We start from the raw sequence: 26,374 nt of genomic DNA on the forward strand, positions 1-26,374 counted from the left end.
TTCAGATCTTCCTGTGTATTGCTAACAGTCGGATTTTAAGCAAAGTAATCAGAGGGCCATCGCCAGCCGATAATAATTTGGGTTTATTGTATCTGTAATCTTGCCCCAAGGAGCGCCAATCATTACGGGTTTGGGCAACCCGTGTCCATAGCCTCGTATATGGATATACTTTTAATTAGAAACAAACGATTTTTAGGTATTATAATAGCATTTATTGTTAAAATTTTAATCTACTACACTAATTCTTTAAAAATAGCAGACATTTCTTATGAGCTTGAGCTTATGCATTCAAACTGACAAAACACCAGAAATTTGTTTACATATACATATTACGTAAGTAAATAATAAACATAAACGGCATTACACATCTACCAGTAAAGAATAAAAACTTTACTTATGTTTGGATTTCTTCTTCTTCTTACTAGATTTTTTCTTATGCTTACGTTTCTTTTTCTTTTTCTTATGATCGTCTGAGCTAGATTCAGACTCACTATCGCTATCACTTGCAGCTCGCTTTTTCTTTTTCTTGCTGCGTTTCTTTTTCTTCTTACGTTTACGTGCATCAGATGATGACGACGATGACGAATATTCAGAGTCACTAGTGGATTCACTCTCAGAATCAGGTTTCTTTTTTACATTAGTCAGATCCAGTTTTATGCTATCGCTGTCAAGCTTAGGTTTTTTAGTTTCATTTAACCCGCTGGGTGATAATGAACGTTCTCGTTTCTTTATGTTTTCTTCTTTGTTCTCATGATCGGATTCAACAGCTTCATCATAGTCTGGCTCAAAATGAGCTTCATCTAATGTTGACTTCTTTCTCTCACGATCTGGATGTGTATTCTTACTATCACCTGGTGGATTTTTCTCTGAAACTCTTTCACGGGACGTATTGTTTTCAACATTAGTCGATTTTTTGTCTTCTTTATTATGTTTCTCGGAGTATTTCTTTTCATTAGGACTTCGTGCTCGATGCTTCTCGCCCGTTTTTACAGCTTCCGACATAACTCGCCTTTCTGCCTTATTAGGTTCAGGTCTCGTCGTATCCTGTTTTCGACTTCTCTCTCTTTCTACGGTCACACGTCTGTAAGGTTGTTCACGCTTGGGAGTTTTTGATCGAGACTTTACTCGTTCTACAGTACTCTGAACAACTCTGGGCTCTCTAGCCCTGCGGGCTTCTTCTACTTTTCCGCCAAGGCGATCTTTTACAGACAGTCGAGGAGGTGGAGTTTTCGAATACCTCTTTTTACGTTCGTTAATTTCAATTGATCTCGGTTCGGAATCTATTACTGGAACTGTGATCTGAATGTTGTTCATCGAAGGCTTAGGCACTTCATCGCCGTAAAGTTTAAGACGGTCACTGCTGATTTTCTTTATCTCAATAGGCCTCAATGAATTTATTGCTTTTGCAAATATGGCGTTTTCCGCTCGTTTAATAACGTCTGACGTAACTTTACTACCGTCCTCTTCTTCCGGGGAAGTTATTTCCCCTGGTTCTTTACTTTTCTCGACATTTTCATCATCTACTTCCCACTTTGACAATTCAGGCAAAGTAGCTAACATTTCTTTACTAGTTGGATTGCTGACTTCGATCTCGGTTTTTAAATCTAATTCGTCGGCATTTGCTTGAAGTTCAATCCCGTCAAACGGTTCTTCTTTGGAACTATTCATATTCTCAGTGCAGTTGGGATCTGCGGTCACGTCTTTTTCCTCAGATTTAACATAAGCTTCTATGATTTCTTTATCAACCGCTCCAGATGTTTCTTCTCCATACAAGTCATCTGCAGGTTTTTCTGATGATTCTACCTTAGGCGACTTTTCTTTTTTTATTACAACTTCAGGGTTTATATTTGCACTTTCTGTTTTAACCACAGGTTGTTTCTCAGTATCTTCTTTAAGATCTGTGCCTTTTTCTTCGTTTTTATCAACTTCTTCCTTTTCAGGATCGTCATCTTCCTTTTTTACATGGTCTTTGTCTTTCTTATCTTTTTTCTCACGTTTCTTTTTTTTGTCAGTATCTTTTTCTTTTTCTCGTTTTTTCTTCTTTCGCTCTTTGAGTTTCTTTTCTTTTTCTTTATGGTCTTTACTTCGGTCAGCAGAAGATTTCTCTCGTGCTCGTTCTTCTTTCTTTTCCCTTCTACTTTCGCGGTCACGAGATCTTCCTCTAGACTCACTTCGTTTTTTCTCACGAGTTTCCCGACTGCGTTTCGGCGAGGATCGGACTTTTTTATCCGGCGTAGTTTTATCATGTTCACGTTCCTTTTCATAATCACGAGTTCTATCATAATCTCTCGGACGATCATCGCGATTTTCACGAGTTTTTTCGTATCCCGTTCGTCTATCAGAAGATCTTTCTGCTTTGTCTACCGGCTCCCGATTATCATTATATCTTTCCCTTTCTCGACCTTCTCTGCCTTCTCTATCTCTGTGCCTATCGTGTTCAACATTAGCATTGCGTCTTTGACCACCTCTATTACGAACGTTACCTCTATATCCAGGCCGAGAATGATCCCGAGGTGGAGCGGTCTCATCTCTATAATTTTCTCTGTAGTTTGGATCATGATAATTAGGTGGTACGGTCTCTCGAGGATCTGCACTAGGTGGTCTAAAGGGAATACCTGGATCACGAAAACTGTTATGTGGTATGTTTTCACGGAACCCACCATCCCTGTAAGGAACATTCCTGTAGGTGTTATCACGGAAAGGCGGTGGACCACCTCTAAAGTTAGGGTCTCGATACGGGCCAGGTGGCCCAGGCTCTCGATATGGTTGCCCTTCCCTGAACGTCATTGGTCCTTGGTCTCGATAATGAGTTGGCCTATAATTATCTCTATAGCGCTGTGGTTGCTCTCCTACATGAACAGGAATCTCGTTTTGGCCAGGAGGCTGTATTGGCAGATCCCTGTAGCTATTAGGACCCTCACCATATGGTGGCGGTCTATATGGATCTCTGTAATTTGGAGGTGGCAAGCGATCCCGATCAATTGGACCGGATGGACCAAAAGCAGGCTTTTCAAAAGGAGATGGCTCAAATCCAGGAACAGGTGGCTCCACGCCAGGTGGAATTTCATCAAAACCAGGGGCATCGTAACGGCCTCTATAACCCGGTGGCTGTTCAGGTTGGACGGGCATATTACCCAAAGGCATCTGTTTCAAACCCATCGGTGGGTACCCAGGTGGAGGTGCACCGCTTCTAGGTCCATATCTGTAAACAAAGAGTTTAGATTTTTTTATTGGGAATTAAATGTAAAATAAAACAATGGTTTCTTGAATATATAAAATTGCAATGTCACGCGTATCCCTAGGATTCAAAACTGGTATTGCAAACTTTATTTTGAAGGAACCTCTGTGACTTTCAATCAATCAAATCAGTAGGTAACTGTAATAGCGGATTTTCCGCTCGGATTTTCCCAGCGACTTCACTCGTTTTGTACGCGCGACAGCATACAACTGACAACTACTCGTGACGTATGACGTTTTACACCGAGCGATGTACTTGTAGATTATGCAGGCTTTCGATAAATTGCGTTAATACCTATCTCCGGTATAGGGCAATGCAATGCATGTTAAGGTCAGTTAGTATGGTCAGGTGCCACTACGCTTCTTTTGCTAAGTTTTGCCTCTAGCGAAAGAGCTTAAAAGATGCAACCTCCATACGCAGTCATCCGATACGAACTTATGTATATTATTGAAAAGAGACGTCCCGTGCTGATGTGATGATTGAGAATGAGAGCGAATATGTCGATGGTATTCTGGTATAAACACGGCGGCAATGCCACCGGCACTGGTACAAGTTATGTAATATTATGAGACCGTTAAAAATTGCTTCCATCGCATCACAAGCTCATGTGAACTGATAGGCGGGTTTCCTTGAATCACAAGTTTTTCCATTAGGTAAAATTCTCAGGTTTTCTTAGGTTGCCCCAAGATCATGAGGAGATTCCTCTTAAATTACTTGTGAGGCATTTTATATGTTCAAAATATTTAGTACCTACAATTTTGCAGGCTGCTGCCATTTTCTTTCAATTATTTGTCATCAAAAATGAATTTTAGTATGTTGTCTTACTACTTCACCTTTCAGTCACATTAAAAAGGTCTTTACAAGTGGGTTTAGAAACAGGATCGCTATAACAGTTAATCGAGATCGATAAAAAAATTAAGTCCGACTTAAAAGTTGATCTGCCATAGCCTTTTCGTCGATCCATCCATCGGCCACGTTCCACGGATTCCGTGTATTCCGGGATGCAGCTGATAACCTGTATTTTAAATGAAGCGACTTCGTCAGACTTTCCGGTTTCAGATGTCATGTCTGTCAAAGATTTCAAATGGCTTCTGGGACCAATTTAACATGCCCTCCGAAATACGAGAGAACCTTTCATGATAAGATGGTAAGGTACTCGTTCGCGGAATAAACGTGGCATTGCTGCTGTTATTCGGCCATTAGCTTCTTTTGACGAAAGACTAAAACTTTAAACGTCATCTTTGCACTGGTAGTTGTCAATTGTGTACGAAACGAGCGATGTAAAAACGTTGTTACAGACAAATTTTATTTTTGTTGTTACAGACTAGTATTATGAGGCTGCCTATTATTTTTAATTATATATTATCTTTAAATTATATCAGGGGTATTTGCCGTTCATTTGACCATATTATAAACTTCGAGAAATTATCAGCTGGAAATTATGAAAGGTTTCAATAATGAATAATTGGAGGCTCTCGGCAAATTCAAAATAATACAGTATTTTCAAACAAGATATCAAGTCAATTGCTTTTTGCTGCGCGAATCGAACCTGCAATAGAAAAAAGTACAGTGTAGAAAAATGTACAAATAATTTTAGGTTTTAAGCATTTTTAAATTAGTTTTATACTACCTCAATTCAACTTTCTGAAGCACCTTCCTCGTTATTTTAAATCATTCAGCAAATTATATTCAATAAGACTAATCGCACTTGAAAGATTTACAAAATCTCGTATCATTGATTGGTTTCAAGATATGTAGGTATGTAAACAGTTAAATTCTTCATACTGTTGCAAAAACATTATGTACTTAGGTTATAAATTACCAAATTGTATAATAAAAAAATACAATATGTACTGTTTTTTTTTATACACCATATTCCCCAATAATATTGGCGCTAAATCAACGATCGATGACGTCATTTTTTGGAAATCATACTTTATAAATTACACAACGAAAGTTTTTAAAGTGCAAGAATTGAAACATTAATACACCAGAAAGCTCAATTGAGGCAAAAAATACACGCAACTTTATTTTAATATTTTATGTCTGTGCAAATTTTAACGCATAGTAATAACCCATACTAAATTGTATCCTACTATTTAAGCTACATAGGACTGTTGATTTTCAATATCTTCGGCTATCAAAACTGACAACATAACATTACACGACTCCCCCCCAAAACCCAGTACCTATCCCATTTCCATATGCATGTTATTGCTGGGTGAACTTACCAATCGTCAAGATCATCCAGGACATATCCATTGTATGAAAAAGTTATTTATGGAATGCTTTTTTTTTCATTTCACATATATGGGCAATTTACAATTTTGATAAAAGTTCGGCTACGTCTAACATTAGGACATTAGATATCATTGTGTTTCTTGTAGCCGATTGATTAGATTCACTCATGCTTCGCTTACATTTCATATTCTGTATAGCTACGTAACCAAAACATTCCTTTTCATATTGAGATTAAGATTACCCGCAGTCTGGTGTTGCTGACATCTCCGGCCTGCCGACGGTTTCTTTCAGGAACATGTAGTGACAAGTCATCTTCTTCACTAGAAAGCATTTCAGATGAAGCTGCCTTAAAATAGCAAAGTAACAATTTAATAGTTCTGAACTAATTCAATAACTTATACAGACTATACATTCAGTTTTACAACTTTGCTTTTATCGAGTATGATTATAATTACCTACTAATTACACTTATGTATTGAATCCAGCCATCAGTCATGTTGGAAAAATATGAATTATAAATAGCATATTACAATAAATACATACAAGTTGCCGGACATTAAGGTTGCACAATTTAACTACACCAACAAACCACAATTAGCGCACAAAAACGCGCATTAGTCAAATCGCCGGTTTGCCAACTGAAAATGGTTGTAGTTGTAGCTAAATGATGCAACTCACCGTAAGAATTGAATACTCTTACTGGTAATCGGCAAACTTAAATAACAATACTAGTAACAATAACATTTTCAAGCTAAAGCCACGCTTGTACACGCACTATCCGCTCAATATTCGTAGATTTTCAAAAGAAACTAGAGATTCTGACGATTCGATATTTTGACGTGTTGTCAGCGTGGCTTTATATGTACATATTAATCAGTTACCAACAAGCGTGTATCGCTAATTTCATAATATTTTTGGCTATACAATACAGCTAGACAAAAAATATGACTAATTGTAAGCATGTTTATCATCATAAGCCTTTTTATTGTACCAGTGAAAGTTACAGGCCCGTACTATAATGAAAATTAATTACGTTTATACTATTTTTACAAATCTTATGTAATGGATGGTGCTTAATGCTTGCAAGGATTAACAATCATAATTATGGTTTAAATCACGACATAAATAAAAGAGAATTGCATGATAAATCACAGCAATCGCTCTAATTAAACATACAGTCTGTGAATATACAAAAGTAGACTTAAAACGAAAACTATTCTAACTACATATATTTTTTTTATACGTTCCACTGTCGATATTATACAAAAAAAAATACAAATGTTTTAAGTTACCCATCATGTTGACGTGGTATTGCAATCTACATTCTATCATATAATGTAACCTAAAAATATATTTAGAAGGAATAGTATCTTGTGAACAGTGCTGTAATTAACCCTAGCCTTTTCTAAATTAAACCTTAATATTAATAAATAGGAGCTCGACCAAATATCAAATTACAGATTTTATAAAGCAAAATGGTCGTAGTAGAATGTAAATTAAGGTACGTCTTGAATGTCAACTGCACATGCCATGACTGCATGAAAGCAATCGATATCTGAGGGCGACTGCACGTGCACCTGCGGCTTCAATCCAAAAGGATTTCATATCCGGTTTAATGCAGTCGCTTCATGTGCGGTCGGCAGACTTTAAGAAAAGTCTAGTTTACAACCCGTGCCGATAAAGAATGGGATTAGAAATCGCGACAGCTGTATTCAACTCTCGCTCATGTGCTATAGTGTATGAGCTAGAGGTAAATATAGCTGTCGCGATTTCTAATCCCATTCTTTATCGGCACGGGTAGTACACGAATAAATAGACTATGGTCATTAGTCTATTTGTGCCCTATAGTCAGCATGAAAAATTCTGACAACCAACATAAATAATTTTATTAAATTATACCTACAGTGTAAATAAGGAACAATACATTAATTCGCAATACATATTTTGGCTTAAAACTAATTACAAATTAAAATCCTTAAAACTAGAAATAAAAGACAATAATATATCAAGACTCTGTTTATTAAGATAGATTCACAAATAGTTGTGATTGACAGTAATCAATCAAATAATACATGTTCCAACAATATTATAGTAAAATGTGTGCACTCGGAGGTAACTATGTCGATCAGTCTTTAACATATTATTTATTTACTAGCTGTTGCCCGCGACTTCGTCTGCATTCGGTTCATCGTTCATTGCTCATCCCCCGTAGGTGATAGCGTGATAATATATAGCCTACGTGTTGAACCGGCCCCCAGGTAATAGTCATGCAAAATTTGATTTAAATCCATGCAGTACTTTTTGAGTTTATCCGGGACAAACATACAGACAAACAGACATACAGACAAAAATTCTAGAAACTACATATTTGGGTTCAGAATCGATTATGGATCACCCCCAAGTATTCTTTAAAAAAAATATTCAATGTACAGTTTTGACTTTCCTATCATTTTATTATATGTATAGATATATAACCTTGTTTAAAATAAGATTGCAATTCGGACATTTCAGACTTGATAATCAACAAAAAACTAGGGGGATTAGGGATTTTTTACTATTTCATTACAATCCCAACATTCATATTTTTTTGCATTTCTAGCATTTATACAATGTTCGATATCTAATTTTGTCTGAGCTACCATATAAATAATCATCTTGTAGGGTAGTTTTCCATAAAAGTCTAACATAAAATGCTTGGAAACATGCTGGTCCTGCTCCATAGGACGCACTGACAGTATCAAATTATTGCGAATTTAAAATTACACCCGCTAGTAAGATTGTGTTATTCTTTTGATTTAACTTTGTACAAATATATAAACTGATTTGTAAATGTGAACACCATGTAGCATTTTAACCTTTTTTTTATTATTATTTATTCTCATATTCTTTGTCTATTGTGATTCTACATGATCTTCGCATGTTATTATAGTATGTATCAATACATACAAACTGTAATACCTATTATTTTTAAAAAGAGTAACCATGGAGTTTCTTGCCCGTTCTTCTCCATAGGAAGCTACTTTTAGAATGGGCAACTAGAATCAACTTTATTTATATTTTTTGACGTTCATAAGTGCTTGTGAAAGCCTAAGTGAAATAAATGATTTGACTTTGACTTTGACTTTGACATAAGCCGTGGAAACACGCTACCGATAGAAATCATTGTAGAAAATTCGCCAAGTTCACTACTTTGCGATAAACGTGCCTAGTTGATACCTTAGAATCGCAATATCGCAAGATTTTTTTTTAGACACAGAGAACCAAACGATTTTTTAAAATATGAATTCAATATTGATTTCCCATTATTTTAGTACATCCCTAGCTCTGTTACTTTGATATAGGTGTACGCCAGAATCGCATTCTTATTTTGAAGGAGCACACGCACTAATTTTAATGATGAGTACAATGCGTAAATTTTGATAATCAACTAGACAACATGTCCATCCAGATATAGCCATTTTTTTCTATCCGTATTCAAACATTCAGATATTTTAAAGAAATCAAAGAGGCTCTCATCCGTTTTCTCCTAGTATGTTCACTACCCCCCCCTGAGAAATGTTCTCACTATATTCTTTCCTCTCATTCTGACTTTCTCTCTCTCCCTTTCTTCGCCCCTCTCTCTTAATGTCTGGCTCTCACTTTTTCTTTCTCGTTATGTTTCGTTTCATATTTGATTGAAAAAGAAACCTTCTTCTGAGTAAAATCTATTTTGTTTTGTTTTAAACAATCTATAAACACATTCTATTGTGACTAGAAAAATAAAGCAAATAACAATGAAGTTCACACGAAAAACAATAACATTCCCAAAAAGCTAATTGCCAATTTAGTTAAGCCATAGAGAGACTAGGGCATTTGGTTCAACACGAGAAACACCCACTAGTGGCACACTTTGCTAAATATTGTTCACATCATTATTCTTTTATTAAATAGTAAATAAAAAAATATAAATACTTATTACAATAAATGATCTATAAATAAAATTTGACATATTTTACAACAAAAAAATACAACAATACTATAGGCACAAGATATTCCATATAAGACTATTAATTTACAAAAACGTTTATGGTTGTGCACAGTTCTAGTCAATAACACTTTTTTTTATTAACTACTGTATAAAATAAATAATACTATAAACAAAAAAAGCTGTAGGGTAGGCGATAAATACCTGCGTACTTAAACTGTAAACATACGTGGAATACGACCAACTGGAAGTGGCATTGTACTAAGGTGCGCTCAGTCTATACATAAGTCCCGTAAGTGCAAGTTACACATATAGGAATAGGGGTCCGTTCTGACAGACCGGCTCGGAGAGCAGAGCAAATTCTTAACACGTTGAAAATTGAGTACTTAGTATTTGAAGTAAAGGTTTATTATTGCATGCGCACTGCTTTTGTCATTGAGAATGCTCGATTGCGCTCGGTGTGAAATAATAAGAGGAGCCGACCGGTTCCGATCGTGTATTTTTTCTTGACGTTTGGCTCCGTTTGCATGCTCTTTAATGCTCGAGCAGCCGATCGGCTCCGGTCTGTGTGAAAAGAAAAATGCGCGCCGATGCTCTCCGACCCGGTCTATCTGAACGGACCCTAGTATTTACGGCCCGTAGACCGGTAGTTGACACGCCTACTAAGACATTGTCATGTTGCCTAGTATTACGTCACAGAAAGGAACTGGTGTGTACATTGGTCACTATGGAATCTGCGCCACTGTGGAGTGGATTAATATTTCAATTAAGACAGCGCAATGCCGTTTCAACAACATTTTCTTAGGCAGGTAAATGTCTTAAAAAACAATCTGATTATTGAAAATCCGTACAATTTCAAAATATATTGACAAGGCGTCAATGATGTAATTTTCTACACTAATTATTAAGTTTCCAGCAGTCACGCATTCATAATATGGACGCATCTGCTCTAGTCATTGTACACCGCAGTACCTATCAGTTATTGCTGTCCACTTCCAAAGTAGTATATGTTCACCTATTGTTTCCGATAATAGGGTATAGTGAAGGGTATTTTAAATAAAATGATAATATAGAATATCAATTTACAAACAATGTACGAATATGCCCTAGAGAACTACATTTCCGTATGCATTTAGGTAGCGATAGGTACGTTTTATTTTGCCAGTTTCATGAAGTACAGAAATAATATCAATTTAAATAAATAACTGTATGCAACAATATATTTTACACATATTGCTCATTAATCGATTAACTACATGCAAATGTATACATTATACTAATTTTAAATCATTTCACCTTTTAGCCGCGCCTAGCGGCAAGAGATTATAGACAGAATCATATAATTATTCATATTTATATGTACACTCTTTTGCAAAAAAAACGGGCACCTATGCGAAATCTTAGTTTTAAGGACTTTACGTGTATTTCAAAGGGTTTTTATGATTGTAGCATGTTTCTAGCATCGTAAGAGTTAGCCGAGGATGCGTGAGAGTGTATTCTAAATTTGAATTTTGTACAATTGCTAAGAAATTCGTTACACCTTGTTTTGGACTAATTGTTAGCAGAAAGTTCGTCGGTATTTGAAAAGTTTTTGAAGTGATTTTCAGAAAAATGATTATGCAGTTTTAATTAATGATTAATGTACTTTTTTATTATATCAAAACATTTTTGAAAAACTATGCGTATTTGATAAAATTGTCACCTGCTCTAAACGGGCTATACTGATGATTGATGACAATGTTAAGAGTTTCGGTATTTGAGTGTAAAGCGTTGTATTGTTTAGATATTGTACCCACGTGTTTTGAAATATCGCTTTTTCATAAATAAACACTATTTAGAAGAGTATCAGTACCTTTGGCGCGACAAAACCAATTTAAAGTAAGCAGTGCCGATCACAACTCGTCTCCTATCGCACTTTGACATTTAAAAAATACCAAATTTTGCAATAAATGTTATAATTAACCACATGAAAAATGATGAGGAGGGTTAAAGCTATCTAAAAAGTCAAATTATTGCCGCGTTGAAGCTCTCGATAACTCCATAGGTATCGGGTTACTCAACGATGATTTAGCTGAAAGGGAGTCAACAATTCAAAATTATTGGCCAAACGTATGGTTCTTAAGAAATGAGCAGATAGCCAATTATTGTTATGATTTAAGCAAGAAAGTGCTGTAGATGCCAGGAAATCTCATTGTAGGCAAGTTTATTTAATAAAATGTCCGTGGGATGAAAACACGCTATTTGAACGTTCAGACTCATAGATCTTCAGAGGTCTACGGAGTTTCCCAAGAGACGAGGTTGTTTAAAAATCAGTGATTACGAGACCTTAAGACCTCGTGCTCACAGTCTATGTGCTATTTTCTATATTTTGTAGAATTTCAAGACTTTTAAAAATGTCAAAGTCTGATAGGAGACGAGTTTTGATCGGCACTGCTTACTTTAAATTGGTTTTGTCGCAGCTCAAAGTACTGATACTCTTCTAAGTAGTGTTTATTTATGAAAAAGCGATATTTGAAAACACGTGGGTACAATATCTAAACAATAGAACGCTTTACACTAAAATACCGAAACTCTTAACATTGCCATCAACCATCAGTATATCCCATTTCGAGCAGGTGAAAATTTTATCAAATACGCATAGTTTTTCAAAAATGTTTTGATCCAACAAAAAAGTACATTAATCATTAATTAAAACTGCATTATCATTTTTCTGAATATCACTTCAAAAACTTTTCGAAACACCGACGAACTTTCTGCTAGCAATTAGTCCAAAACAAGGTTTAACCAATTTCTTAGCAATTGTACAAAATTCAAATTTAGAATACACTCTCACGCATGCTCGGCTAACTCTTTTGATGCTAGAAACATACTAAAATCATTAAAACCCTTTGAAATACACGTAAAGTCCTTAAAACTAAGATTTCGCATAGGTGCCCGCTTTTTTTGCAAAAGAGTTTATATGCAAAATGTACAAAACCTATACTGTCTTTTAGACTTTCATAAAAAAAGAAAACTATGTTGAGGATTAAGGAAAGGTAAAAACAACTTGAATAATCAGATTTTTCTTTATAGAATATCTAACATAAGATATTTCATTTTAAAAACATTTTTGGTTCATAATAATATAAAGCTAATCTTAACTTATCATTCTAAGGCCCAGTTGCACCATTTAACCATGACGATAAACAAACCATAACCAGCCGTATACTTGCCGCCCATTGGTCAAACCGGCGATCGACGAATGAAAATGGTTCAGTTAAAGTTGAATGGAACAACTCACCATAATACTGTTGAGTCAGACTTATTTGCACAATTTTAAAGCTCGAGTAATACTTAAACAATAATCTTATATAACAAATATCACAGCTTAACAAATTGACGTGTAAAACCACGCCGATGTTGAAATCACATTTTCGTCGATTATTGTCGTCGATTTTACTTTCAGTATAATAATATATACTTACCACGAGGCTGTCAAATTTTCATACACCACTACTCAACATCATCTGCTTGATGATGAGTAGTAGTGTATAAAATATCTATATACAACACTTCTATGAAGTATTAATGAGGTATGAATTATTCATACCTCCATTATTGGCTCAATGAAAATGTCATACATTAAACAAGTAATAACATTTCAACAGCTTACGCTAACACAACTAAATACGAAACGCGATATCCCGATCAACTCAAGTTTATACACTGAAACGCGAACACAGGTTCAATCCGCTTAGCAATTTCATGACATCAAGGAACAAACGCATTCTCATAGGTGTCGGTAAAGGGCGCATGAAGACACTATTTAGACTGTTACAATCGTACCTGGCTCCGTAGGGCGGCTCGACTGTACGTCGGGGCGGGGACAACAGTTCGTCGTAAACTCCGGCGTATCTGTAAACAAAGTAAACACTATGTTTAGTTGAAAGCTCCCTGTGAAATAACTATTTTTTTCGCAGCCATATCTAATGTGAATAAGATTATCTTTTATAGATAAACTTGTGTCATACTAGAGCCGATTTTTAATAGGTTTTTTTTATGAGAAAAAATTTCGTCATCAGTCTTCACAGCATTTACATGAATTTATATTTTTTTTAATATTACAAAATATGCTTTACCGGTGTGGAGAAATATTCCTTGGCGGCGGCGGTGAACGCATTGGCGGACGCAGCGGCGACCGCGGCGGTGATCGCGGCGGAGACCGTGGAGGTGAGCGCAACGGAGACCGCACCGGCGACCGCAAGGGCGAGCGCAGCGGTGAACGCAGCGGCGAGCGTAGCGGGGTACGTAGCGGCGAGCGTAGCGGTGAACGCAGCGGCGTGCGGTACCGCAGCGGGGAGCGGTGCCGGCGCCGCGGAGACGGCGATCTATTTACAATAAATTGGCATTACTTGACAGAAACTGTAATCATCTGATTAGCCTTTTCCTAACTATGTAGGGGTCGGCATCCAGTCTAACCGGATGCAGCTGAGTATCAGTGTTTTACAAGGACACCTTTACCTCGTCAAGTTAACCAGGAAACCCAATAACTCTAGGTAAAACATATCAAACCCTACGTCGTATGATAGCTTTTGAAGAGTACTTTATTCCATTCCATGGCAGCGAGAGTTAGTTAGTTGGAGCATTTAAATATTATCAGGAAAAGTAGTTCATCGTTTTAATTGTGATGAAACATTTTCGTTCTAGAATTCTACTTGGCTGCCAAAAAATGACATGAAAGCTATTGAAGACCTTCCATATGGTAATATCTGTTGAATGTTGCAAATTGCAAAATTATAACTTGTAACACAATATTCTGAAGATATGTTTAAGTTAGTAACCATTAGCATAGCAGACCAACCTAGTTAGCGATAATGTCCTTTCGCGAGTGCGGCGACGACGCGGTGACCAGGGTGACCGTCGCAACCTGCCGCGTGATATGGAACGTGATCTGCAAAAGTCACAACCATTTCATTATGAACTAGACAAATAATTTAACATTAGTGGTTTAATTACAAAAAAGTTAGATATTTGATGCGTTCTCAAGAAAAAATTGTTTTTGTTTTTTTCTTAAACACAGGATAAACGTCTTTTTAACTTTTTGCAGGTCATGTTTTTCTTCAGTAGCGTCAAAGAGATTATAAAAAAAATCACTTTCACTTTATGACACTCAGCCCAAAATACTATATAAGACGTAACGCAAGTGACAAAATGTAGCGTCTGGTTTACTATATGACAGAACAAAAAGATATTAAAATCTTTCAAATACTAAGATGTTTCAGTATAACCAAACTTAACGACAAATAACAAAGCATCGATACAATTATATTTTCAACACAATGTGCAGGTAGGTAACTATAATTGGTGATGAATGAATGATTGGATAAGGATATTTTAAAATTCGATAACAACTTCGCTCTAGGATTAAAACGATAGGCAACTACGAAGACAGTACGACATCAAAAGCATTTAAAATAATCAAGCACATGCATATTATGAAGCAAAGACGATAAACAAACGTAAACAACCTTATTCTCGGAACGTGCAAAAATGAGGACAATCAACGAACCTAGAGTATCGGAGTCGGCTGGAGCCCCGACTGCGAGGTCGGAGGCGCGGCGAGCGCGGAGAACGTGGCGAGCGCGGCGAGCGCTGCGAGCGAGGCGAGCGCGGCAGCCGCGGCGAGCGGGACAGGCGCGGCGGCCGCGGCGAGCGGGGAGAGCGTGGCGAGCGCTGCGAGCGCGGCGAGCGGGGAGTGCGCGAGCGCGGGCTGCGGGAACCCGACTGCGCTCGTCGGCGCTCCTGCTCGCGCCGCTTCGCCCTCATCTCCTTTTCGCGAATCATTCGGTTGAAAGCCTCAAGGGGATCTTCGTGCCTACGACAATATAACATGCAACGGTCCTTAGCTAAACGATAAACCCAATTCGTCGAGCTGGTTTTATCCGTCGAGAGAGACCACCGTAAAATTAAAATTACCTAGTAGTTATTCATATTTGAAACCATATAATCCGACTACGTAAATAAAAAGCTTTTGCTGAAGGTACAGTTTCAAATCACAAGATGATTTTATTATGAAAAATAAATAGCATAGTTACAGAATCAAGATAACCGACAATCACAATGCAGAAATCACAGATCAACACTTTTCAGTCTTCGATTCGATGTTAAAACCACTACAAAAAACTGCCTGTCTGTTTATTTTCTTTAATATTATGAACCGTACCCATTAGTAGGCGAATCCTTGATGCCAGGCGGAGGAGGTTGGTAAGGCTCTGGTGGATAGCGGTCATTGTAGGGCCGCGCACCTCCGGGTCTGACATTTCTGCTGAATGGTGAGCTAGAGGTAAAAAAGACAGATTAATACAACTCTTGGACATTGGAATGCGTCTAATAACTACAATCATATGCATATTTCCTTACTTATAACGACGTGACGGTGGTGGAACACCCGGTATGAACGGTGGAGGACCACGATTGTACACTACCTAGAAACATAAAATAGATTAATTTTAGTTACAACGAAAGAAAAGATTTCAATAAAAGCTTATTTTTAATGGTTCATGACTCAAATACCTGCGAAGACATGGGGTCCCTTCGTTCATCAATTGTTGGTGTACTGGCTCTCTGCTCCTCTAGTCTCGGCATCTATAAACACGTATTAATTTAACATCTTCGATCCATCATGATTTTTGTGAAGCTAAAATAACTTCTTCACTTACAATCATTGCAGCATTTGGTGGAGTTTCAATACCAGGAGGCTTTAAGCCCTGTGGTGGCCCTAAAACAAGAAAAATACATTAAATAAATAACAATAACATCACGCACATTCTATTTTATATGAATTGTGTACTCTTAGAAAAAATTTCGATTAAGAATGAAAAGCGCATCCAGGGGTAACTTCTTCTCGTATCGGGATACGAGCCGGGATAATTACGGTAACTGATCTGATTCACATGCATTAAAATTTATCCTTGCTCAAACACAAAACTAGTCAATATGAAATTTGTTAGACGTCGGAGAGCAGCCAGTACGAATTTAAGCATATATATTAATATTTAGAAATAGTTACATTGGTGCATGTTTTATTTGTAATCCAATGTAAAACACTTTCTAAATTATAACGAGGCCTCAGTCTTAACTTTTTTTCAGTAATATCGCCATGTATCTTTCTAATCAAGTCAACCTTAATGAGGTTTATGAGTAGGTCCTGGAAATATTACCTTTTAAATTGTTCTAATTAATTTATTAATAAACATAGTTATTGTTTTTATTCAATGTATAATAAAGTTGTCGTCTCTACGAGATGTGTTGAATTTAAATAAATCAACTCATGATTCAATATATGTATAAACTTATGTTACCCGAATAAACTAAGTAAAATTAGGCGCGACGCAGACGACGCACTTTTTACGCGATCGAATCTGTGATACAACAGGTGTGTGTAAATGTGGCACACAATGTATTACTCCGTCGCAGATTATTATTCACAGACAACGCACACGAATGTCGGCCGAACTGTAGATGTGGAGGTTATGGAAATTTAGAAAATATGTATATATTATGTTTTTTTTGTTATTATTGACTTGAAGAAAAGAATTTCGGGTAGATCCCGTTCTTTCGACAGATAAAGGCCATTTCCAAGTACAATTCGAAGACTAAAATGTTGTCATCAGTTCTTAAGACCTGCTTTAACAATTAACTGAATTAATAATAAGTCTCAATGAAATATAACAATTTGGTCGGTCAAAAGGCTGGTAAAGTTTTCTGTGTTCAAAAAACGATGTTCTATACTTCGGCCGTTCAGAGAATGCGTTCCTGACACCTATCAGTTAGTCACGACTAGTGATGGGCACAACATAACACTGAGTTCGTTACCGTTCCTTCAAAATGAACCGCCGCATTATTTTAAGATTATTTTCGTTTTAAATTGGCGGAATCATTTGTTTTATATTTTAGTTATTTAAGTGGAAACCAAAAAAAGGTAATATTCATATAATAAAATTGTTTTATTTATTCTTTGTTACAAGTACATTGAATTGAATGTGCGAACAGAATATTAATCAGACTCCGATTTGCTTGAGGAGGTGGTGTCTTCATCATCATCTTCGCCTACATGTATAATTATATTATTATCAATAACAGAATCAATCCTGATATCTCGGTCTAACAAAAGCCGGGTAATCAAATAAAAACAGATCGAAAACACTTGAAAAACGTGGTCTATGCGCACGAAACGACAACGGACGACTGTTTTAGCGTCACAAAATGGCGGCCCATAACGCCATTTGGGGTTACCATTTTTAATCTAAGTATAAAAATGCGGTTTGGTCATAGTTTTATTTTTATATTTCATAAACGTTATAATTAAGTCTTATAGTCCATTATTTTCCAATTCTTAAAAAGAAAATCAAAACGTATTATTTTATATTATAACTGTATAAGAACAGATTACGATACTTGCCTGTTATTTTTAGCACAGCACTACAAAATATAAACCGCTGACATAACCTTGTAATAGCGCAGTATAGATTTAGAAAAATATTGTTTACCAAGTTATTTGACACTCAGTTTGGCACAAAATTATAACATTCATTGATTATTGATATAATAATGTTGTTTTAATGCTCCTCAATTGTTAAAACGGTAAACAACCAGCAAAAATATTTTTATCGTAACTGCAACGCCATTGCAAAGTTACGTCGTCAGTTCAATCGCGACGTGTCAGGAACGCATTCTCTGAATGGCCGAACTATACCTATCATTATATTCTTAGACATATCATAGATTGCTGGTCTATTTCCTTCGCAGATTTTAGTACGTCGTATGCGTCACCACATAATATGTACTTAGTTCCCTATGTTTCCTTCTCACAGATTTAAAGTCCGTCATATATTTTACGCCGCCTGCGTCGCACCTGAATGTTATAAGCTAAGTTAGAACGACCTTAGAACGAAGCAAGCAACATGCAAACAGGTCAAAAGGGTTCTAAAGACTGAAAAAATATTTGTTAACCAGTTATTTATTAATTGGAAGCAGTTAACGCATGCAAGCAAAGAAAACTGGCTAACTAAACATTTTTCAAAACTCGGATTCCGCTAAACCACGCGTAATATTCAGGTATCATCATAGATCAGCTCCTGTATATGCAATGAAATCTGCTGAATTAAGCTGGGAAGCGTTATAACAAACACGAGCAGTATGGCAGTTAATAAACTCTAGGACTAGAGATAATCTTGGTTTTAATATGTCGATGTATGTTGTCCCTCCCTCAAAAATGAGCGATGGGGGCGACGGCTGATCCTCGCAATATAATCGTGAACGGGCACTTGTAGGTATAAATGAGAAATTAGGCGCAGAACCAAAATTAACGTGTTCTCCGATGCACTGGCGACTTCGGGCTGTTTTGTGAAAGTTTCTAAATTCCACGAAGCGATTTCGGCCCGACCCGGGAATCGAACCCAAATCCTTGTGCATAGCAATCGCGCTGTGCGACTACTAAATCAAAGATTTGATCATATGACATTTTATGGTATTTATATAAAAAGAGACGACCCTCGAATTTGTATTCGGTATTTCTTTTTCTGGGGGTTAGTCAGCTCTAGCGTTCTCAAAACAATTTGACGTAAGGTGATGTCATACCCAACATGCAAATTAAACGATTTTACACAACACAGGGTTTATATCATTTTCTTAACCAGCCTTTAAAATCCGAATTAAGAATTTACTCTTATTTATGCCTTAACATATAGCAGCCTCTTTTACAATTATTGTAATCTTTTAACCTACATAAATGTATTAAAACCAAGATTTGAGTTTAGTTTATCATGCAGGTAAGTTTAGCAAGTGATGCGAGCGCGGCGTCGTGTACCGTATCGCGCGTGTCGGTGATGGTCGGCGCGCACGGGCGGCGGCGCGGGCGCGCGGTGCGCCGCCGGCAACGTCAGCGTGATGTTGTCGTCGGCCGAGCCGTCCGACTCCTCGCCCGCGCCGGCGCCGCTCGTCCCACTCGCCCCGACCCGACCTTCTTTAATACAGAAGCCAACGCATAACGATAAATGGAATAAAACAGATTTAGAATCCCACTACCGTTTTGATAGTTCGGCAATACGTGACATAACTATTATGTGATATGAGTGCAAAACATTTAAATTGTAAAACGTCAATTGTCACACGCAAATGTTAACAACAAACCCGCGATATTTTGAAAGATGTATTAATGTTGAGGAAAGCAGCACATAAATGAGTTAAGCACATATGAAAAAGTCGCTCAACTGATGTTTTTAATCTTTGGATTTACAAAAAAAAATATTCGATTGCCGATCTATCTACCATTTTATGCCCACGGAATAAATACTGTAGGTACTTCTTTCGCGTTATCATGAGTTCCCTCACATTTCATAAATAATAATTAAAGTGATATTAATTATTATGGAATTTAATCGATTGCTTTTATAATATCGAATCGGTTGACAAAGAAAATTGAATCGGAATTGTCGATTTAAGAGCTACACTACACCTATTTTTGTCGATTCAGTAACTTGCGTCAATTTCTATTAACGCAACTTACATTCTATTTCAAGCTTCTGACATTTTTGTCATTTTATTAGCATTAGAGGAGGCAAACCTTAAAAGAATCACGCAACATACTTTAAAAACATTAGTAATTCCAAAAACACTTCTTGAAAACATTTATCATAAATCTTGGCAAGAACTTTCAATTAATTTTATAACTTTCACACTGAATACAATATATAATTTGCATTAATGGAGGTCTTATTATGATAAACAATTTTCGTTAAGTATTCAAACGATGTTATGAAGATAGAACAATTGATAAAAAAATCCAATTACATTATTGTTATTAAACTATATACTTGGGTAGACAAGAATAAGGACAATTGTTTGAATACCAAACTCATTATGTTATTTGCATAATATGAATGGCATGTAACAATGCGGTAAATAGCAATTCGGTAAAGGCATCCCAACTTGCAACACAGATTTAGTATGGTATCAGTGGAGCAAAATACGAATGTACCCAAATGTATACTGACCTCCACTAGAGCCGGGCTGCAACGGACCACTTGGCGGAAGCAAAACTTGTGCATTTGGAGGAGGTTCTAAAACAATTACAAAAATAAATATATTAGAACGTTAACATATTCATCATCATGATTATTTTTCCATATAATATTGTCGTTAAAAGGGTTATTATTAATATTAGGTCATATAATAAAATATAATATATTTTAGAATAAGTATTTAATCTAGACGCACCTAGAACTGGCGGGTGGTGCTGAACCGGAGCTGCAGCAGGTCGATGTGGCATCCGTCTGCTATAGCCCGTTTGATTACGGAATGACGACACTGAATTCCGTAAAAACCTAGAAAAATATACATAATGTTACATAAGATACAATATTGTTAAAGAGTGTACTCAAAGCAATTAAGGTCTAGGTCTAGGTCTCAATTAATCTTGAAGATTTGTGGTACCTACAAATTAAGCTCACAATTCTGAATGTGGTGGAACGTTTGAGAACATAGGTTAGTCTAGATACCCGAGTACTTAAAATAATATTGTAGAACTACCTACTGCCTAAATCGTAGTACTTTCTGGAAGCCTATGTTCGCGATATAAATAGCACGAAATAAAAGGGCGTTAGATAATAAAATAAAATAACAACATGTACCTATTAGGAATTAACGTCGTTGGAGCAATTTCCTTTTCACGGCAATCCGGACACTCATGATCTTCTGATTCCAAGAGTGCTCCTCGTATACCTAAAAAATAAAAGACGCGCTTAAATAAATATTACTACCAAAAAAATAACTCTTAGGAGATTTTCCATTTTGACATCTCCAATAGTCATTTTGTTTTGTTCATTATTTTAACTCACATTCATCGCAGAAAGAATTGCCACAGCATGGTATCATGACGGCGTCCGTAAGTAGATCCCGACACAGACTGCATATCAATTCGTCGGGTATGTTAGGCTCAGGTGCGGCCGGTGCATTCGTTGGAGTGTCTGCTCCTCCAGCACTCTCGGAAGCCAAATATGCTTCACTAAAAAAATATATATTATTCATTATTAGCAACATTAAACAATGAAAAATAAAGTAGCAGACATAGGAAAGAAGCCCTAATACTGAGGAAGACCCTAACTAATGCGACGGGCCTAATGAAACCGCGGCAGTTGAAACCGCGAGGCACTTACCGATCAACGGCTGGGACAGCATAAGTTCCGCTTGGGGTCATCATCGCGCCAGGAGCTTTTGGACCTTCAACAGGTACCATAAAACTTCTAGGGATTCCTGTGCTCCGCCTTATCTCTATTGGATCCCCCTGAGACAAAAATCAATTAAAATTCATCAAATAAAAAACACAAGGCGAAAAACAGTAAACAATTTATTAAACTTCACCCTTTTGCGAAAAAAAGTGGCACTTATAGTCTGTTTTTTAATCTCGTAGACTAAATTGACACTTGCAAAATGTCAAACTTTCTAATAATTTTGCTAGCTCTGTGGTGCAGTGTTGTACTTACGATACCGGTTCGTTGAATCGTAACTTTTTACAATAAGTCATCCTGAAATAATGGGCTTATCCTTGATGATTACGCATGGCTTTGCGTGGTCAGATATCCCTGGCAGTTTGTAGCACGTCGTACAGCCATGTGTACGTACGTGAATTTTAAATATAAAACTTTGAATGAATATTAAATTCGTCTATTATAGATAAAAAGTTACGATTCAACGAACCGGTATCGTAAGTACAATACTGCACCACAGAGCTAGCAAAATTATTAGAAAGTTTGACATTTTGCAAGTGTCAATTTAGTCTACGAGATTAAAAAACAGACTATAGGTGTATTTAAAGTGTTTTAGTGACTGTCACGAAGATCTGAAGAGTCTAATCTACATTAAATGCTTAAAACAAAGATCTCAAAGGGCCCGTTATTTTTGCAAAAGTATTTAATACAAAATCTAGATTTCTTTTTACATATCTTATCTTAAACTATGAGCTATCCAAAAATTCAACATACCGAGTTTGCAGATGGGCAATCTTTAATCCAATGTCCACGTTTTTGACACTTGTAACAGATGTAATTATTAGGAACTACACCTCTCTGATTTTGTCCTCTAATTTTTTGATAACTGAAATATAGGAAAGAGTTAAATAATATGCATATTTTACATTAATTGCTGACTTGCTTAAATAGAAATCACCTAAGTGAGTATGAAGTATCAAGCCACTACAAGTAAGTCCCTAAGAGAATGTATCAAGGAAGTTTAGTCTCGTTCTCAGCTGTTTCCAGACTAGAAACCAATCCTAATACTGTTGTGAAAACAGAAGCTTAGAAAACTGAATAATTGAATGTTAAAAAAGCATAAAACGGATTTTGCGAAATTCAAGTCCAAAGCGAAAAAAGAAGGTGGCAAAGTTTGTATGTATGATAATTCCGTTACAGAAACCCTACTCAAAATTAAATCAATACGTGTTTCATATTTTTTATGCATTTTTTGTCAGGCTAAGTAACCAAGTAGAGTGCAGTTCATAACTATTAATTTCAAAGAATACCGCAACTACAAGCGATGTATCTTGACGAATCTATGGTTGGAACATTGGCGACACAATATTATGTAGAATTATTTTTCTGTGCGACAAATCAAACTTGCTGAAGTACTTCGTAAATTATTTGAATTGCTACATATCTTGACATTACGTAGATTTATTCCTTATTCAACATGCCTGAGCCAAAAGGTAAACAAACCATAAAAACGATTCTTTATTGCAAGATTAATGTAGTGAACATATTTTATAAAAATAAGTACGGAAGTAATACACTAAATGAAGTAATATACATTAGAAATGATATTTAAGAATGATGTCTGTAGCACTTATGTAATCCTTTCAGACTTATTTCAAATCAAATATTTATTCATCTAGGCTAGAGCTTTGCATCATTTAAAAATTGGTGTAGCCGCACACCTATGCTGTATCCTATTTATCACAGTGGTGGAACTATAGTAATGGGTAGATACTATGGGTATGTCCACAACCCTGACATACTCATCACATCACTCTATTTTTCTGTAGTCCCATACAAACTCACCCTATATACACCTCCCATAAGCTGCCCAATTTATTACCCCTACATATGCACTTTATTATGTACTACCCCATATACTTAGAAAGTACATACAAACTGAGAAAAATTGCATTGGTACTTGCATGACCTGGATTTAACCCACAAACTCATACTTGAGATGTTGGTTTTTTACCCACTAAGCCACCACAACTTAACAGAAGAGAAGGGTTACTACTTTGATTTACTACTCCTACTTACTTCTCTGATGTCCCCTAAACGGGAGGGGAACATCAGTACTAAACCATTACTTGTAAGATGACAACAGATAGAAATCATAGATATGAACGGGGAATTGGGGACCTATATTCAGCAGTGAACATATGTCCCCAAAACTATGATGATGAAAGTGTGGATGAAGAGGACATGGAGGACACCAAATTAATTTGAGATTAGGACATGAGAAACAGGATCAAATCATAAGTTTTTTAAACCTTCACACATAGTTTTATTTCCTTGTGTCAATAAGTTTAAATATGTCTTAAATTTTTTCTCCTTATAATAATAGATAAGTCACTACTAAAATTATTTCAAAACAATTATTGGTATTCCAAACATACAAATTGCTTATGGACACCCCGAAAATTTGCTCTTTTTGAATTATAGTCAATGTCAGTAGCTGTTCACCACTGTTCAACACTGACATACAACACATAACCCGCATTAGCAGTTGGGTAATGTATCTAATGAATAATGACTAATCAGATTACAATGGTTTGCCTTAGGTTGAATGTAGATGACATTATGAAAGTGTTTTAGGTAAGCATTTTAGTTTAGAACCACTATCAGTACTGGCTGCCTGGCACAATGCTGCTTAATGAGAACCCAGTTGTGCACAGTATGGTGTAAGTTAATTTTGCACCAAAACACCGAAAATTAACATAAATAAATATTAAATATCCTCAAAAAAACAAATGGAAAGGGAATAATGGAAAATAAATGCAAAATAAATTGTGAAGAAAAAACCTGTTTCATCTTACTTGCTAGGGTCGTAGTCAAAAGTGGATTGTGAAATCATAGCATTTATTTTATCCTGTTCGCTACCTTCCATGCGAGACAGATCAGCCAATCCTTTGTTAGGAGCGACATCTTTGTGTAGTGATTGGTTACTGTTCGATCCTTCCCACTGTTTTTTGGGCTGTTGCGAGAGTGGCACTCTAGCAACGAGAAGTGATGTATTTTTTGGTATTAGGGTGTTGTCATCCACATAAACTGTAAAAGAAAAAATATAATTTTTATACCTAAAAGTAACGCTAACACATCTATATATATAAAAATGAAACCCGCTTTCCGTTGTCACGACATAACATGAAAACAGCCTGACCGATTTGGCTGAAAATTAGGGGAGAAAGAATTAGACCCGGGAGAAGGTTTTAGGATAGCTTTTGTCACCATCCGGCTACGGGAAGCGGGTGAAACTGCGGGCGAAAGCGAAAGCTAGTCTTAAATAAATATTGTAATAAATTATAACAGCAATAGAAGTGGAGTATGGAGATATATTTTTGTTATACATTGCACTATGTGAATGTTCCATACAAACCTTTCCATACTTTGTATTTAATTTATTATATTAATAATCACAAGCAGATTAACACATAGCCAACACTAACCTTCTTTTGTTTGAGCATTAGTAATTTGGAGATCAAAATCTGACGTCTTCCCGATCCGTTTCTGTTGAGATATGGCAGACTTCAAGTCTCCTACTGATATATGCAACCCATCGAAAGTAACTGTGTCGTAATCTAACGCACTTTTGAACTTGTAATGCACAGACATTTCACTTTTTCAAATAATATAAGCAACATGACAACACATGGAATCACTGTGTACGATTTCACATACAGGGTTCACTTTTGCAGTTCCACTAAGAAAATTAAACAAAAGTAAGGAAAGTTAAGGTTTCAAAATATGAAGACTACTTCTATGCTTTATTTAAATAACTATTAATGATATTGTAATCGTTTCTATCAGAGATATTTTAATTCAATAAATCCAGTCAAAATGGATACACGCCATTTTGTTCTGAAAACTACTTTCGTTTCGATAAATTTCACCAGTATCACCACAGAATACATATAACCTATATAGTCTGTGACACAGAAACACAGAGTACAAAAGAAACGAGAATACCCTAAAGCCCCCAGTACACAATGGCCCATGCGTTGCCACTACACACCATCGTCATTGTGCACAGGGTTTATTGGTTTAAGATGGCGGTTTTTTGGGCACACTTCAAAGGAATGGTGGCGTAGCGTGGCATGTGGTGTTTACATAATCAGCCATTGATTAGTTCGTCACCGGCCGCTGAGGATAGTACGCTTTTGTGTTGCGTGTAAAAATAAATGTAGTAGTAAATATAGTTTTGTAGTATAATATAAATACATATAGTAGTGTATACAAATAAATAGCCGCAGCCGCAATTACTTCCACGTCCATCGCAAGTGCATTGCCAGGCAGCAATGAGCGAGCCATGCGCCATTATGTGACACCAACTGATCGTGGTCTACAATTATTGTGCATTGCAATGTGTGGCATAGGCCATTGTGTACTGGGAGCTATAGAATACTATGAATATTGGATACCTAAGGGTCAGCGTTGACAATCAATTACTTTTCGCAATATTGCGATATTTTGTAAACTTGAAATAGTGAAGAGTAAGACAGCGTAATATTTCGATTTTTATTTATTTTCAACTACCTTCCACCCGCGGTTTCACTTGCATCCTGAGGTAGCTGCTTCCCGTGGCCGGATGGTGAAAAAAACTATTCTGTCTTTTTTCCGGGTGTAAGCTACCTCCTCCGGGATCCA

General features: G+C 36.4%; 1 protein-coding gene across 4 annotated transcripts; it reads right to left on the minus strand.

The window, feature by feature from the left end:
• Positions 1 to 189: 189 nt before the first annotated feature.
• LOC124633574 (E3 ubiquitin-protein ligase RBBP6) lies at positions 190 to 25,602 on the minus strand. 4 transcript variants are annotated; one of them, XM_047168857.1, is made up of 18 exons: positions 25,177 to 25,602; positions 24,547 to 24,778; positions 22,463 to 22,574; positions 21,638 to 21,765; positions 21,320 to 21,486; positions 21,113 to 21,203; positions 20,700 to 20,806; positions 20,477 to 20,542; positions 19,291 to 19,443; positions 16,142 to 16,200; positions 15,996 to 16,067; positions 15,843 to 15,907; positions 15,646 to 15,759; positions 14,992 to 15,297; positions 14,284 to 14,373; positions 13,562 to 13,810; positions 13,269 to 13,337; positions 190 to 3,202 (listed from the first exon to the last, which is right to left on the minus strand). In XM_047168857.1, the coding sequence occupies exons 1-18, from the start codon at positions 25,340 to 25,342 to the stop codon at positions 391 to 393; spliced, it is 5,058 nt and encodes a 1,685-aa protein (XP_047024813.1). In that variant the 5' UTR covers positions 25,343 to 25,602; the 3' UTR covers positions 190 to 390. The 4 variants fall into 4 exon arrangements, with proteins under 4 accessions (XP_047024813.1, XP_047024812.1, XP_047024814.1 ...); XM_047168856.1 differs by having other exon boundaries at positions 19,291 to 19,446; XM_047168858.1 differs by lacking the exon at positions 19,291 to 19,443 and having other exon boundaries at positions 25,177 to 25,601.
• Between the last annotated feature and the right edge of the window lie 772 nt (positions 25,603 to 26,374).

This window comes from Helicoverpa zea, chromosome 9 (genome assembly GCF_022581195.2).
Source record: "Helicoverpa zea isolate HzStark_Cry1AcR chromosome 9, ilHelZeax1.1, whole genome shotgun sequence".
Classification (NCBI taxonomy): domain Eukaryota; kingdom Metazoa; phylum Arthropoda; class Insecta; order Lepidoptera; family Noctuidae; genus Helicoverpa; species Helicoverpa zea.

Bases quoted from the DNA above. Each gene is read 5' to 3' on its own strand.
- LOC124633574 (XM_047168856.1), bottom strand. From the start codon at position 25,342: ATGTCTGTGCATTACAAGTTCAAAAGTGCGTTAGATTACGACACAGTT. The intron at 15,908-15,995 runs GTATTTGAGTCA...TTATGTTTCTAG, and splicing joins GGGACCCCATGTCTTCGCAG to GTAGTGTACAATCGTGGTCC. The intron at 13,338-13,561 runs GTAAAGCATATT...CTTTGTTTACAG, and splicing joins AGGAATATTTCTCCACACCG to ATACGCCGGAGTTTACGACG.